The 16,754-nt window shown below is 43.1% G+C and overlaps 2 protein-coding genes across 2 annotated transcripts in view; both read right to left on the bottom strand.

Moving 5' to 3' along the window:
• The window catches only part of LOC144699720 (protein HEATR9-like), an 80,030-nt gene extending 75,260 nt beyond the window's left edge, over nucleotides 1–4,770 (bottom strand). Inside the window, exons 1-3 of the mRNA XM_078570874.1 lie at nucleotides 4,725–4,770; nucleotides 2,749–2,809; nucleotides 1,691–1,821 (exon numbers count right to left, since the gene is read on the bottom strand). Coding sequence (XP_078427000.1) covers nucleotides 1,691–1,821; nucleotides 2,749–2,803 — 186 coding nt within the window. The 5' untranslated portion in view covers nucleotides 2,804–2,809; nucleotides 4,725–4,770. The remainder of the gene's footprint in view (nucleotides 1–1,690; nucleotides 1,822–2,748; nucleotides 2,810–4,724) is intronic.
• A 4,029-nt stretch (nucleotides 4,771–8,799) lies between these two features.
• On the bottom strand, nucleotides 8,800–15,954 carry LOC144667651 (uncharacterized). Its single transcript, XM_078529126.1, has 5 exons — nucleotides 15,569–15,954; nucleotides 14,512–14,619; nucleotides 13,173–13,318; nucleotides 11,132–11,258; nucleotides 8,800–8,895 (listed from the first exon to the last, which is right to left on the bottom strand). The coding sequence occupies exons 2-5, from the start codon at nucleotides 14,608–14,610 to the stop codon at nucleotides 8,800–8,802; spliced, it is 468 nt and encodes a 155-aa protein (XP_078385252.1). The 5' UTR covers nucleotides 14,611–14,619; nucleotides 15,569–15,954.
• Between the last annotated feature and the right edge of the window lie 800 nt (nucleotides 15,955–16,754).

Genomic DNA, 16,754 nt, shown 5'->3' with positions numbered 1-16,754 from the left:
CCCAAACAAGAATCTTAAACCTGAACAAAGCCAATTACATAGGTATGAGGAGAGAGCTGGCTAAGGTTGATTGGGTAAATAGATTAAAAGATATGGCAATAAATAAACAGCGGGAAGCATTTAACCAAGCAATTCAAAATGTTCCGCTGAAAAACAAAAACTCAGCAAGAATTATCCATCCGTGGATTATTAGGATAGTTTTAGATTAAAAGAAAAGCTTATAATGTTGCAAATAATTGTAAGCCTGAAGATTGGGAATATTTTAGAAACTAGCAAAAGGCAAAAAGATTGATTTAAAAAAAACAAGATTAAACAGGTATGGGAGAAATTGTAATGGGGAATGAGAAAATGGCAGAGATGCTGAAAAATATTTTATGTCATACGAGTAGAATTAATTGCAACACTAGATAAGGTGCTGATAAGAGTGAATAACTTAAGATAATTAATATCCGCAGAGAAAAAAATATTGCAGAAATGTAAGACCTAAAAGCTGACAAACCCCAGGATCTGATGGGCTATGTCCTAGGTCCTAACAAAAGGTAGCTGCAGAGATAGTGGATGCATTGGTTATAATTTTCCAAAATCTCCAAGATTTGAGAATGGTCCCAGCAGATTGGAAGTTAAGACATGTAACAATATCATTCGAGAAAGGATGGAGAGAGAAAACAGGGAGCTACTTGCCAGTTAGCCTGACATCAGTCATCTGAAATCAAGGAAGTTTTAACAATGCACTTAGAAAATGATAGTATGATCAGGCAAAGTCAACGTGGTTTTAGAAAAGAGAAATCTTGGTTTAACAACTTTTTTGGAGTTTTGAGGATGTAACTAGTAGGGTAGATAAATGGGAAACCAGTAGATGTAGCATATTTAGATTTTCAAAGGGCATTCAATGAGGGGCCACAGAAAAAGTTAATACGCAAGATAAGGGTTCATGGAGATAATATATTAGCATGGATGGAGAATTGGTTAATGGACAGGAAGCAAAGAGTAGGGATAAAAGGGGTATTTTCGATTTGGCAGGCTGTGACTAGTGGACTGCAGCAGTGCTGGGACCTCAGCTATTTACAATCTATATTGATGAATTGGATGAAGAGACTGAGAATAACGTATCTAAGTTTGTTGACCATACAAGTTAGGTGGGAATGTAAGCTGTGAGGAGGACGCAGGCATCAGGTAAAAACAGTTTAGAGAAGTTGCTGGGGTAGGAGTGTATTTCTATAGCACCTTTCCCAATATCAGTGCACCCCAAAGTGCTTTACACCCAATGAAGTAATTTTGAAGTGTAGACACTGTTGTGATATAGACAACACAACAGCCCATTTGCACACAGCAAGGTCCCATAAACAGAAATGTGGTAATCTGTTTTTGTGATGTTGATTAAAGGATAAATATTGGCCAGGACGCTAGAAGTTCACCCCTGCCCTTCTTTGAAATAGTGGCATGGGAGCTTTTACATCCACCTGAGAGGGAACACAGGGCCTCCGTTTCATATCTCAACTGAAAGACAGCACTGCTGATAGTACACTTTCAAGTACACACTTACTGAGGTAGCGCTGCACTGAGTGTCAATTTAGATATTTCTGTTGAAGTTTTTGGATGGGGACTCAAACCCACAACCTTCTGATGGAGGTGAGAATGCTACTCACTGAGCCATGCTTGACCTCAGTATGGACTGTGATGTGTACTATACCTGGTGGCTGGGTTTAATTGCCCAATCCTGCAGTGACTTCCTCAAAGTTATAATTATGTCTTCCAGAAGCTTTTGCGTAGATTCAGTCATAACTTGAATTAACTTCAGCACCACCTCCTCCTCCCAGTAACCTGAAAGAAAATCAAGTTCAAGATAAGTCAACATATTTCATTAACTATTTGTGAGTTCCTTCCTTTTCTCGCTTCACCTCATTCAATAGAGGGGGAGGAGAGAAGGTGCTGCCATTTCCTGGATTACTCTTCCAATGACACCAGCCGAAACTCAGTAGCTCAGTCAACAAGAACTTGTAGTTATAAAGTAGCTTTAATGTTGTAACTTTTCTCGACATTATCAAACAAAAAGACACTGAGCCACATAAGGAAATATTAGGACAAATGGCCAAAAGCTGGCTCAAAGTGATAGGTTTTGAAGAGAGTCTTAAAAGAATAAAGAAGTAGAGAACCTCTCCTCCTTAAAACCAATTTCCTGACCAATATTTTGATCCTCTCCTAATATCACCTTGTGTGTGTTGGTGAACCTTATATTTCTGAGTGCACCTCCGTGCTGGACCTTGGGACATTGCTATACTTTAAAGATGCTGTAAATGCAATTTGTTGCTGTAGTTAAGGAGGCACCAAAACAAGGTGAAACCCAGGCCTGAAGCTGGCATTGTTCAGGAAGTTCAAATTGGCTTTGGCTAGTTTTTTCTCCCTGTGAACTGTCTATCCTGTGTTGGGAATGAAATCCATGGACACTCTGCACCTTCCCCTGCCTTACCCACAAGCATCTGTCTTCAGCTGTAAGGTGTATGTCAGCCTGAGCCTATGCCCCACATTTACACTTGGCAGCAGTGGTCACTGTAGACCCTCTACCAGTTCCTTAGCAGATTGTTTTAAAGGTCATTGTTCTTTATAATATGAATCAATTTCAAATCAGTGATATCTTGGCATAGTTAGCTTAGACTTCTCACAATCCAAAAGTGTCAGTCCTCTCACCACCCCACCTCCCATCTCTCAACTCTCACCTTCCTCATTGCTCATCTAATACCTAACACTCACCTAGTGTGACCAGAGCCTTGGCAGCTTCATATCTCACCACAGAATCCTCATCCATCTGTAACTAAAGGAAACAAACCAGCTATAGATCAATCAGTTCACAATGTGCACAATAATAACCTACACAATAGTTACGGCTGTGTTTGATTTTTCACTCGCGGTTGCTGCTGGGCGTAGAGTTTCACTCTGCAGTTACTATGTTAAAAGTGCTATACAAATGCAACCTGATATTGTTGCTGTTGAACCCACCTCTCAATTAGATGCCAGCCTGAAGCTCACTGCTGGTTATCTATTATTCTACACATAAACCATCCAAAACCCTCAATTAGATTGCAGCCTTGAATCCCTCAATTAAATTCCAGCCTGTAACTCACTCCCTGGGTGTCTGTTATTCTATATCAAAACCACCCGAATCCCTCAATTAGATTCCAGCCTGTAGCTCACTCCCTTGTATCTTATTCTACATCTAAACCACGCGAACCCCTCAATTAGATACCATCTTGTAACTGGTAGTGTAAGTGTCTGGCCCATAAAGTGTTAACATGGGACTGAGTACAGTACCCAACACACAGTGATCTAAGAGAACACATGACCTGCACCTAAGGGGTAGTGAAGTGTTGGACAGGCCCGTGTGAAGAAGAAAGCATGGAGACAGCTCCGAGCTTGGACCTTTACTGTACCTATGTATATAGATTCTAGTAGTTAATAAATAGTTACTGTTGAACTACCTAGGACCATGAATACCTTAATAAGACCTACTAAAGCACACCCAACACCTTACAACATAACTCCTTTCCCTGGTATCTTTTATTCTATATATAAATACCCAAAACCACTTGACTCCTCATTTAGATTCCAGACTGTAACTCACTCCCTTATGATGGGCACAGATAGGGTAGACAGGAAGGAACTTTTCCCCTTGGTGGAGAGATCAATAACCAAGGGGCATAGATTTAAGGTAAGGGGCAGGAGGTTTAGAAGGGATGTGAGAAAGAATATTTTCACCCAGAGGGTGGTGGGAATCTGGAACTCACTGCCTGAAAGGGTGGTAGAGGCAGAAACTTCATAATATTTAAGAAGTATTTGGATGTGCACTTGCGATGCCATGGCATACAAGGCTATGGGCCTAGTGCTGGAAAATGGGATTAGAATAATTAGGTACTTGTTTGACTGGCACAGACTCAATGGGCCGAAAGGCCTTTTTCTGTGCTGTAGACCTTCTATGACTCCCATGTATCTCTTAGTCTATATATAAATTACCCAACCCCTTGATTAGATTCCAGTCTATTACTCACTTCCTGGTATCTGTAATTCTATATGCAAATTGTTATGTTTGTATAATGATATAAAGGGACTAATTGCTCATAAGGGATTATGCAAACATGTTGTGGGTTCACTTACTAAGAGTAGGCACATGGGAACATTTATACAGAGGCATAAAGATTGAAAATATCAGAGCTGCATGTGTGTAATCTGCTGAAAAACAAAGGTGAAACTAAAGCTGGATTGCATGACACACTTCCTTTCCAGTGATGTCACGCTCCTATCCCTTAAAGGTATATTACAACATAAACCAGCCCGAACTCCTCAATTAGATTCCAGCCTGTAACCCACTCCTGGACATGTCATTCTGTAGAAACACTCCAACAAACCCTTTGATTAGTTTCCATCCTGTAGCCCACACCTGGGTATCTGTTATTCTATATATAAACAGCACAAACCTCTTGATTAGCTTTCAGCCTGTAGCTTTGGCAGTATCTTTCTGAATCTCACTCTAAAATGTCCATTAACTGTGAGTGGTCCCTCTACTTTCTTGAGATGTTAAGAATTTGGCCCTCAAACTGTTTTGTTACTCTGCCCCATTGTCTCAAATTGAATGATCGGAAAACAATTTATCATCAAGGAAAGCAATTGGAAAATGATAGCAATCTAGGAAATAAAAAACTAAAGTTTAGTTTGCTGCTGATTTGAATACATACTGTGGTATAAAGAGCAGAAACAACTTCCTCATTGGTGCTTTGAAGACACTGCAGAGCCTGTCAGGAAAACCACAAGCATTTGTAAAATAGACTCATTACAGGGCTGAACAGAGTGAGAGGCGGGGCGGGGGTTCCAGGGAGAAGCGGGGCTGGCATACCAGGGAGAGGCAGGGTTAGGTGCCCCTGCTAGAGTTCGGAAACCGAAATTGAGATGTGACATCACAGGAAAATCATAACTTGATTGGCTGGTGAGTAGTGTTGCTTAGGAACTGAGTCTCAACAACTGGAAGATTAAAAATGATAATACTATTAAGTATTAATGATAAGGAACAAGTGAGTAGCTGGTGAGTATTATCTTTTATTTTTAAAGTAATGCTTATTACAACTAGTATGTTAAGTATTAGTAGGATTTACCAGTACTCACTCACTCACTTTTCCAGAACTGCTTTGTCCAATTCAGGGTCACAGGAAGTCAGAGCCTATCACAACAGGCAATGGGCGCCAGGTGGGGTACATCCAATCCATCACAAGGCACACACTTACATGCACACACACTAAGGGGTAATTTAACCGTAGCCAATCCACCTAACCAGCACGTCTTTGGATGGTGGGAGGAAACCGGAGCACCCGGCGGAAACCCACACGGACACGGGGAGAACATGCAAACTCCACGCAGGCAGACACCCGAGGTCAGAATCAAACCCGGGTCTTTGGAGCTGTGAGGCAGTAGCACCATTTATCAGTACTAGTAAGGTTTATTAATAGTAGTAAAGTGTATTAGGATTGGTAAGGTTTTTATTTTGGCTGTAGCAAGGGTAACTAATAAATAAAGAAATGGCAGGGCTGCTCCAACTTCGAGAGTGCCCATCACGTGCTTTGTGGGAATTCCAGGATGCTTCCCTTATCCTGAAAACCATTTGTACAGGAAGTATCATCAGTTGCAGCCGCTTGAGCTGTTATGTTTTGGAACTTGAGAAGCAGCTGGCATTTACTGTGGTGGATCTGTAAGGCTGAGAGCTATGTGGATAGCTCATTTATAGATGTGATCACCCCACAGCTTAACAGTGTGCAGGGAGAGAGGGAATAGTTGATCTCCAGACTCAAAAAGGAACAGGCAGGAAGTGCAGGAGTCCCTGGAGTGCATCCCACTCTCCAGCCTGTATTCAATTCTGAATACTGATGACAGTGATGATTCATCTGGGGAGCGCAACCAGACCCAAGTCCGTGGCAGCACAGGCAGCTCAGCTGCACAGCGGGGATACAAGGAAGTCTGGAAGAGCAATAGTGATAAATGATTCAATGGTTAGGGAAAAAGATAGTCCGTGGCCACAGACATGAACCCAGGATCAAAAATTATAGAGTACTTATAATGGGGGACTTTAATTATCCAAATATAGACTGGGATAGTAGATAAAAGGCAGAGAGAGGCAAGAGTTCCTGATGTGTTCAGGAAAAAAATCTTCAGCAGTATGTTTCCAGTCCAACAAGAAAAGAGGCATTGCTAGATCTGGTTCTTGGAAATGAGGTGCGCCAAGTAGATGAAGTGTCAGTGGAGAATGTTTAGGGGACAGTGATCATCGTATCATAAGGTTTAGGCTGACTATGGAAAAGGACAAAGAACAGTACAGAGTAGGAAAAATTAACTGGCAGAAAGCCAATATCAATGGGATAAGATCAGATCTGGACCGAATAAATTTGGATTCAAAGGTTGGCAGGAAAACCGGTAGCTCATTAATGGGCTACCCTCAAAGAAGAGATAATTCAGGCGCAGTCAAGATACATTCGCTTGAAAGGGAAAGGTAGGGCAAACAAATCCAGAGTTCCCTGGATGACAAAGGAGATAGAAATTAAGATAAAGAGAAAGTGCACTTATGACAGATGTCCGGTAGAAACTACAATTGAGAAATCAGGCTGAACATTGAAGGTTCAGAGGGGAGGTGAAGAAACAAATAAGAGAAGCAAAGAGGAAGTGTGAAAAGAGACTTGCAGTTAACATAAAAGGAAATTACACATGGAGGCTGGGGGCATAGCTGAGATATTAAATGAATACTTTGCATCTGTCTTTACCAAGGAAAATGATGCTACCCAGACTATGGTAAAAGATGAGGTATTCAGACACTAGATGGGTTTAAAATTGAAAAGGAGGTGTTATTGGATAGGCTATCTGTACTTAAAGTTGATAATGCACCCAAGGGTACTGTAAGAAGTGAGAGTGGAAATTGCGGAGGCACTGGCCATAATTTTTCAGTCTTTCTTGGACTCAGGGTGGTGCCAGAGGACTGGAGAATTGCAAATGTTACAACCTTGTTCAAAAAAGGGTGTAAGGATAAGCCCAGCAACTATAGGCCAGTCAGTTTAATTTCGGTGGTGGGGAAACTTCTAGAAACAATAATTCAGGACAAAATGAATAGTCTCATGGACAAATGCAAGTTAATTAAGGAAAGCCAGCACGGATTTCTTAAAGGAAAATCATGTTTAACTAACTTGGAGTTTTTTGAGGAGGTGACAGAGCAGGTTGATGAGGGCAACGTTATTGATGTGGTGTACATGGACTTCCAAAAGCCGTTTGATACTGTGCTGCACAACAGACTTGTGAGCAAAGTTACAGCTCATGGAATAAAAGGGACAGTGGTAACCTGGATATGGAATTGGCTGAGTGACAGGAAACAGAGACTAATGGTTAATGGATGTTTTTCAGCCCGAAGGAAGGTTTGTAGTGGAGTTCCCCAGGAGTCAGTGTTGGGACCCTTGCTTTTTCTGAGATATATTTTCAAAACCTAGACCTTGGTGTACAGGGCACAATTTCAAAGTTTGCATATTATACAAAACTCGGAAGCATTGTGATATGTGAGGAGGATAGTGTAGAACTTCAAAAGGACATAGACAAGTTGGTGGAATGGGCAGACAGGTGGGCAGATGAAGTTCAATGAAGAGAAATGTGAAGTGATTCATTTTGGTAGAATGAAAATGAAGAGACAACACACATAGGGAGTACAATTCTAAAAGGAGTGCAGGAGCAAGGGGCCTGGGTGTATATGTGCATAAGTCATTGAAGGTGGCAGGAAAGGTTGATAGAGTGGTTAATAAAGCATACAGTATCCTGGGCTTTATTAATAACGTCATAAAGTACAAAAACAAGGAGGTTATATTGAACTTGCATAAGTCACTAGTTTGGCCTTGGCTGGAGTACTGCATCCAGTTCTGGGCACCATGCTTTAGGAAGGACACAAAGGCATTGGAGAGAGTGCAGAAAAGATTCACACGAATGGCTCCTAGGATGAGGGACCTAAGTAATGAAGTTAGATTGGAGAAGTTAAGATTGTTTTCCTTCAAGAAAAGAAGGCTGAGAGGGGATTTGATAAAGGTATGTAAAATCATGAGGGGTCTGGACAGAGTAGATGGGGAGAAACTGTTCCCACTCGTGAATGGATTGAGAATGAGAGAGCACAAATTTAAAATAATTAGTGAAAAAGCAATAGTGATATGAGGGAAGCCTTTTCATGCAGTGAGTGGCTAAGGTCTGGAATGCTCTGCCTGAGAGTGTGGTGGAGGCACGTACAATTGAAGTATTCAAAAGGGAATTAGACTGTTATCTGAAAAGGAAGAATGTGCAGGATTACGGGGAGAAGGTGAGGGAATGGAACTGGTTGAGTTGCTCATTCGGAAAGCCAGTGCAGATACGATGCGCCAAATGGCCTCCTTCTGCAGCATAACAATTCTGACATCGAAGGTAGGGCAAAGGTCGGCAAGAGCAGGGGACAGGTTAGAGATGGAAGGGGATGGGATAGAGAGACATGTGTGTGCAGCATAAAGCTCCATCTTCACTGTCCCATCAATGTGACACAGCTGAAATGCTACTTATAGTGCCAGAATTTCCCATTCCCGCAACCCACGTAAACTGTTGTGTATTTCGGGTCAAATGTATTTTCTGTGCATTACTCCTGTATCCAGCAGATTGAGGAGACTTTTCATTCATTAGTATTTGAACCTAAACATCAGAGGTGAAAGTGACTAATCCATAAAAACGCACTTCTTGGAAGAGTTTAATCTCCAATAATCTTTTCAGATATTGAATTTATTCCATTTCAATAAGAGTAGAAAATGTGGGACTTGCCTTGGCAGCTTCTTTTCTCTCAAGCAGAACAGCAGAATTTAAACTCTTTACAAGATGCTAAAATTGAAAACAAGGAAACGCCTATGTCAGTAAGATGTGGGCAAGTTTCTTTGTACTTAGAAATGAATCAAGGCCTCTAGAAATGGGGCAAGAAAACACTAATTAGTCCATCAGCCGAATTTCCCAAATAGCTAATGTACCCACCCCTATCACAGACTCCAGCAACCTAGTTAATCTCCTCCCACAGGCCATATTTTGGCTTATACCATAGCGTAATGGTTACAATATTAGACTCGTAATCCAGGTATCTGGCGTAAAGCTCCAGTGAGAGTTCAAAATCCACCATGGCATTTGGCCATTACAAATTACAGCAGTGTCGCTCAGTTGGTAGCACACTCGCTACAGAATCAGCGTCGGCGTCAACCCCAGCATTGGCGTCAACCCCAGCAAATATAAAAGCAGTGAGGTTATGCTTCAGTTATACAGAGCACTACCGAGACCACATCTGGAGTACTGTGTACAGTATTGGTCACCTTATTTAAGGAAGGATGTAAATGCGTTGGAAGCAGTTCAGAGAAGCTTTACCAAACTAACACCTGGGATGGGTGGGTTGTCTTATGAGGAATGGTTGGACTGGCTAGGCTTGTATCCCTTGGAGTTTAGAAGAGTAAGAGGCGATTTGATTGAAACATATAAGATCCTGAGGGGTTTTGACAAGGTGGATGTGGAGAGGATGTTTCCCCTTGCGGGAGAATCTAGAACTAGGTGTCACTGATTAAAAATAAAGGGGCGCCCATTTAAAATGGAAATGAGGCAAAATGTTTTCTTTCAGAGGGTCGTGAGACTTTGGAACTCTCTTCCTGAAAAGGTGGTGGAAGCAGCGTCTTTGAATATTTTTAAGGCAGAGGTGGATAGATTCTTAGTAAGCAAGGGAGTGATAGGTTATCAGGGGTAGGCAGGATGCAGGTTTCAGGTTACTATCAGATCAGCTATGATCTTATTAAATGGCAGAGCAGGCTTGAGGGGAAGAATGGCCGACTCCTGCTCCTTGTTCATATCACTGTCAAACCCAGCATCACTGTCACACCAGCATCACCGTCAACATCTCCATCATTGTCAGATCCCGCATCCCTGTCAAACCCACATTGCATTCAAACCCCACATCTCCATCAGCCCCAGCATCGCCATCGACATCTGGCTCATCATTAACGCCAGCATCACCGTCACCCTCCGCATCATGCTCAGCCCCCTATTATTTGTCATTTATATAAACGACATAGATGACTATGTGGGGGGTAGGATTAGTAAGTTTACAGATGACACAAAGATTGGCCAGGTGGTTAACAGTGAAGTTGAGTGTCTTGGGCTACAGGAAAATATAGATGGGATGGTCAAATGGGCAGATAAGTGGCAGATGGAATTTAACCCTGAAAAGTGTGAGGTGATACACTTTGGAAGGAGTATTTTGACAAGGAAGTATTCAATGAACGGCATGGCACTAGGAAGTTCTGAGGAACAAAGGGACCTTGGCGTGTGTGTCCATAGATCTCTGAAGGCGGAGGGGCATGTTAGTGGGGTGGTGAAAAAGGCATATGGGACACTTGCCTTTATCAATCAAGGCATAGATTACAAAAGTAGGGAGGTCATGTTGGAGTTGTATAGAAACTTAGTGAGGCCACAGCTGGGGTACTGTGTGCAGTTCTGGTCGCCACATTATAGGAAGGATGTGATTGCACTGGAGGGGGTGCAGAGAAGATTCATCAGGATGTTACCTGGGGTGAAACATTTAAGTTATGAAGAGAGGTTGGATAGACTTGGGTTGTTTTCGTTTGAGCAGAGAAGACTGAGGGGCAACCTGATCGAGGTGTACAAGATTATGAGGGGCATGGACAGGGTGGATAGGGAGCAGCTGTTGAAGGGTCAGTCACAAGGCAGCCTAAGTTCAAGGTGAGGGGCAGGAGGTTTAGGGGGGATGTGAGGAAAAGCTTTTTTACCCAGAGGGTGGTGACGGTCTGGAATGCACTGCATGGGAGGGTGGTTGAGGCGGGTTGCCTCACATCCTTTAAAAAGTACCTGGATGAGCACTTGGCACGTCATAACATTCAAGGCTATGGGCCAAGTGCTGGTAAATGGGATTAGGTAGATAGGTCAGGTGTTTCTCACGTGTCGGTGCAGACTCGATGGGCCGAAGGGCCTCTTCTACACTGTGATTCTGTGATCACCATCACCCTCCGCATCAACCGTCAGCCCCTGCATCTGTCAACCCCCACATCACCATTTATGTCACACTGACCTTCAACCTCTGCCACTTCAAGGGTTCCTCCTGTGGGTTGATAGTTCTTGGTTTTTTATCTACTTTTGAAACGCTTAGAAGGACAGCATAAGATTTTATACGGAACTGCTGCATATAGTATTCATGCCTGTAGGGGAACAGAGCTACTGTCACAGAGGAATGCTAATGATCCCAAACCCCGTCATCCCAAAAACACAGACAAACGGCCTAAAGATGTTGACAGGATCAACTTTCTCTACATGCATTTCCATCCCCTCCTTTGGTGCTCTACTCCCAAACCCAGCCCACCAACAGAATCCCCCCGTCCATCAGAGAGTGGGCTACCCTCTCTGGCTGGACATTTACCTGGACATGCTATCACATGGCTCATGTGACCCACTGTCACACCTTCACATTCCTGCCATTGATCACCTGATGCATCAACCCTCATGAAGCTCTGCCTTCCCACATCAACTGAACAGACTGTTATCCAATTGGATGATTCTTCACTGTCAGTCAAATAGTCGTTTCTCCCGCTACATCTGATATTATTACAACGAATAAGCAACAAGAAAATAAAAGGAACACAATTCTTCTTAATGTCCAAAGATTCTCCTGCTGAAGCTGCTCACAGTTTTGGAAATTAATCTTTAACGCCTCAAGGCTCTAGGACAAACCCTCAGGATTGACAGTCCTTCTCAGGGTGACCCTGGTGAAAGAGAGAAAGGTATAGAAAATGGCTGCCACAGGCATCAGGCTCGATGGCTGCTTCCTTCTGTAACCTGTACAGTGCAATTATTGGGCAGACTGGGAACGACCCTTTAAATTTTAACACATCGCCACCTTCGCTACCATAGCAACCAATACTTATTTTGTTCATTTACAGGATGTGGGCGTCGCTAGCTAGGCCAGCATTTTTGCCCATCCTTAATTGCCCTTGAGAAGGTGGTGGTGAGCTGCCTTCTTGAACTGCTGCAGCCCCTATGGTGTAGGTACACCCACAGTGCTGTTGGGGAGGCAGTTCCAGAATTTTGACCCAGCGACAGTGAAGGAACAGTGATATATTTCCAGGTCAGGATGGTAAGTGGCTTGGAGGGGAACTTCCAGGTGGTGGTGTTCCTGTCTATCTGCTGCCCGTGTCCTTCTCAGTGGGTTTGGAAGGTGCTGCCTTGGTGAGCTCCTGCAGTGCGTCTTGAAGATGGTACACACTGCTGCCACTGTTCATCAGCGGTGGAGGGAGTGAATGTTTGTGGAAGGGGTGCCAATCAAGTGGGCTGCTTTGTCCTGAATGATGTCAAGCTTCTTGAGTGTTGTTGGTGCTACACTCATCCAGGCAAGTGGGGAATATTCCATCACACTCCTGACTTGTGCCTTGTAGATAGTGGACAGGCTTTGGGGAGTCAGAAGGTGAGTTACTTGTCACAGGATTCCTAGCCTCTGACCTGCTATTGTAGCCACAGTATTTATATGGCTCATCCAGTTCAGTTTCTGGTCAATGGTAACCCCCAGGAAATTGACAATGGGGGATTCAGTACCATAAGGGCACAAATGACCAAAAGTATGTCAACAGGCATTTCATCAAACCACACATTTGCATCAAATTTTCAATACACTTGCTGAAAAGGGATACATTTTATGCTCCGTAACATCTGGAGAGGAATTCCAGAAACATCCGGGCAGAGCAGCTCCCAAAACAATTTCTCAATTCGGTCTGCTGGAGCTAGGGTTGAGGGGCAGTGTAAATCCACCAGATCAGCCTGGGAGTATTTGATGGGACAGTGTAGAAGGAGCTTTACTCTGTATCTAACCCCTGTGGGCTGTATCTGCCCCGGGAGTGTTTGATGGGGACAGTGTAGAGGGAGCTTTCTTCAATATCTAATCCTGTGCTGCACCTGCCCTTGGAGTATTTTATTGGGGCAGGTTAGAGGGAGCTTTACTGTACCTAAACCATGCTGTACCTATCCTGGGGGTGTCTGATGAATACTGGGCACAGTAAGCCAGAATGTGGCGTAATCCCAAGTGGCGATTTGGTTTTTAACCAACTAGTTGGATTTGCTCTTACTTGAGTTTCTTATTTTTCTTTTCCTCAGCTTGTTGTCTGCTATTCCTGGTCTGACGGATCACAGTCTTCTGGCTGATTATGTGGGGCTGTTGTTTGATGGACTCTGGGTTCTCTCCTGACCACCTGGTTGGCAGTGGTGGAAGTACCTGTTTCAGAGTTGTAAGAACAGTCCTTAGACACAAAACTAATGGAATAAAATATCCTTGAGTGAGTGTGCATTCATGGCTCCTTCACCTCTTTCATTTAAGAGCGAAATTAATAAACATTTCAACGGGTAAGTTGCTAATGGTGATATAGCAGTGAAATTGAATTCCAGTAAAGTGTGAACCAATTGCACTCATTTCCAACTTGGCCTGAGCACATTTCTGAGCTTATCGGTCTCTGATCTTACTTGAAGAAACAGGCAAGCTGCAGTCACCAGTCAGGTTGATCCTGGGGTTTAGAGGAGATGAGTTGGGGAGGGGATGGTCTCCATAGAACAACAAATTAGGGAGGAGGTTTCATGTTCCGCCCCACTTTTTAACTAATGTAGCACTGGGCAACACTTGGACATCAATTTGCATATAGAGGTTACCTGTTTCCAATTACGTAGCCAGTGAAGCGACGTGGCAGGTCTAGACCCAAAATTGGTCTCCTTAATCTCCATTTTCAATCCAAAACTGCAAAATGAGATTGGATTTCTTACCCTTTAATTTCACCCAAAACTCTGATGCCTGTGTCATAACCTGCACTTTAAGGTCCATTCACCTATCACCACTGTGCTCGCTGACCTACATTGGCTACCATTCAAGCAACATCTCCATTTTAAAATTCTCATCCTGCTGGATTTAAAAAGGAGAGGCTGGCCCCTCTCTATCTCTAATCTCCTCAACCTCACAGCCCTCTGAGATATCTGCGTTTATCTAATCCTGTTCCCTTGAGCATCTCCAATTTTAATCGCTCCACCATTGGTGGCCATGCCTTCAGCTGTCAAGGTCCAAGCTCTGGAATACCCTCTCTGCCTCTCTAACCCCCTTTCTCCTTTAAGGCCATTTAAAGTCACCTGCCCTTATTACTCCTTATTTGGTTCAGTGTCAATCTTTGTCTGATAACGGTCCCTCCAATCCCCTTGCAACATTTTATTAAATTAAAAATAATTGCAAGTTGTTGTTGGCGCGAAAAAGGAACTGACCCTTAACCTTTCTAGAAGTCAAAAGCAAGCTGATGGCCACAGAATTTCAGTAAACCCTGGCAGTGAAGGCAACAGATCCCCATCATCAGTGAGTCCCTGGATCATTCATAGTCAATGAATTAATTCATTCTGAGGCCGGGCAGATCACCCAGGTTAAAGCTACATTACCTCTTTATAAAATTGAGGTTCCTTTTTCTTCTCAAACAAGGAGACCATTTGATACTCAGATATTGCTGCTGACTCTGGCAGCAATTCTTCCTCACTCATCTTGGAAGGCTATGAGAAAGTAGCAACACATCAGCTCAAAAACCAGACAATTATTACCCTCAATATAGTAATTTACTTAGATGCAGAGTAAAGTTCCCACTACACTATCCCATCAAACACTCCCAGAACAGGTGCCGCATGGGTTAGATACAGATTAAAGCTTCCTCTACATTGCCCATCAAACACTCCCAGGACAGGTACAGCACGGTTTAGATATAAGATCCCCATCAAACACTCCCAGGGCAGGTAAACATGGGTTAGATACACAGTAAATTTCCCTCTAACCTGTACATCAAACATTCCCAGCGCAGGTACAGCATGGCTTAGATACAGAGTAAAGCTCTTTCCACACTGTCCATCAAATACTCCCTGGGCAGGGACAGCACAGGATAGATGCAGAGTAAATCAAATTGTCATATGTAAAGATCACACACTAACCTTTTTAATCTTCAGGACATTGATTTTTGAAGAAATGGGCTGTTAACAGAGAATTAGAGAGGCATTGAAAGTATTTGGAACAATAACAAGACCAATAGATCCCCTAAAGGGCTGAAGTTCCAATTGTACAGTCAAGTAGCCTTGGCAATATATGAGGTAAAATGCAGTATGAAGCTACAACATTGAGTTAAACAAATGCTAAGAAAAGTGATAATTCAGAGCACAAAGAGAAATATAGAAAGCAACAAAAGGCACAGAACAAAGCTGTAAGAAGGAAATCCAATAATCCTCCAAGTAACATGGAAGTTAATAAATGATTTTCATAAATATATTAAGTAAGAAATTAGTTAAGGGAAATGTGGGCACATTAAAGTAAACCACAGGTAATATTGTAATAGATATAAAGTTAATGACAGATTTATTGAACAAAGGCTTTGTATCTATTTTCACAATATAGGAGGAAGAGGTAAAACACCAGAAATAAAAGGGAAACTAAAAATAAATGATGGTAAGGACTTACTGTTTATTAGTAAAAATTGGTAATTATTTTTCAAAGTTCTCTTGGTTTAGTAATTGTGCCTTTGAGTTGGAAATGTGCTAACGTCTTTCCATATTTAAACGAGAGAAATCAGGACCTCAGTTTTACAGAGCGGCCCGGTCCCCGGCTCAAAGACCCTTTCCTCCGGAAGAAGTGCTAGCCAATCAGCGAGCAGCTCTGTCGACTCAGCAGCGCTGCGACGACAGGTAGTCCCAGTGCACCGAGCAGCCCAGGTAAGTCCGGGGGGGCCTGGGTCTTAACAAGGAGAGTGAGGCGAGTGGGGTGCCCGTGTTCACCAGGCCGGGGTTGTTAAAGGAACAATGATCGCGGGGGGCGCGGGGCGGCGCCTCCAGTGGTTCAGGGGACTCGCAAAGGAGGTTCACCCCCGACACCAGCCCACGCAACTGAGAGCTGCCAGACTTCTCGCATGGCGTTGGTGACGGGGGTGGGATAAGGTCCTGGTCCTCAATAGGTCTCAGGACAGGCGGGCCCGACACCCCCGGGGACGGGTAGGCTGGCATTTGGAAGGACGCCTCCAGGATTTTACATGTACCTGCTTTGGAACCCGCTGGCAAGAGTAAAATCCAGCCCGAGACAACTATAGGTCTGTCAATTTAACGTTAGTTGGGGCAATGTTACTGGAAGCTGTGATAAAGGACAAAAAAGTTGAGAATTTGGACAAATATAGGCTGATCAGAGAGAGCCAGCATAACTTTGTAAAGGCTTGTTGTGTCTGACTAATCTTGTTGAATTTGTTTTGAGGTCACTGATGAAGTAGACAAAGGAGTGTCCACGGATAGACTTCCAGAAGGAATTAGATAGAGATTAGCAAAAAACGCCAGCTCACAAAATTGGAGCTAAACTAGGCTGCGATAAGTGATGTTTCCCGGGGATTTGTTCTCAGGCATCAGCTTTTCACTATATATATATCAATGACTTGGATAAAGGAATAGCGAGTTGAATATCCAAGTTTGTAGATAACACCAAGTTTGGAGTAATTAGTGTGGAAGAGAACAGGATTGGACAATGTTCCAATGAGTTGACAAGGGTAATTCACCTGATGTTAACTCAGTTTCTTATTCCACAGATACTGCCAGATCTGCTGAGTACTTCCAACAGTTTCTAATTTTATTTCAAGTACAGCGTGGGGTGCGATACAGAGCAAAAC

Source organism: Cetorhinus maximus, chromosome 24, assembly GCF_964194155.1.
Source record: "Cetorhinus maximus chromosome 24, sCetMax3.hap1.1, whole genome shotgun sequence".
NCBI classification, from domain to species: Eukaryota; Metazoa; Chordata; class Chondrichthyes; order Lamniformes; family Cetorhinidae; genus Cetorhinus; species Cetorhinus maximus.
Note: the sequence above shows the minus strand (reverse complement) of the source record. Positions and strands in the feature narration are given on the sequence as shown.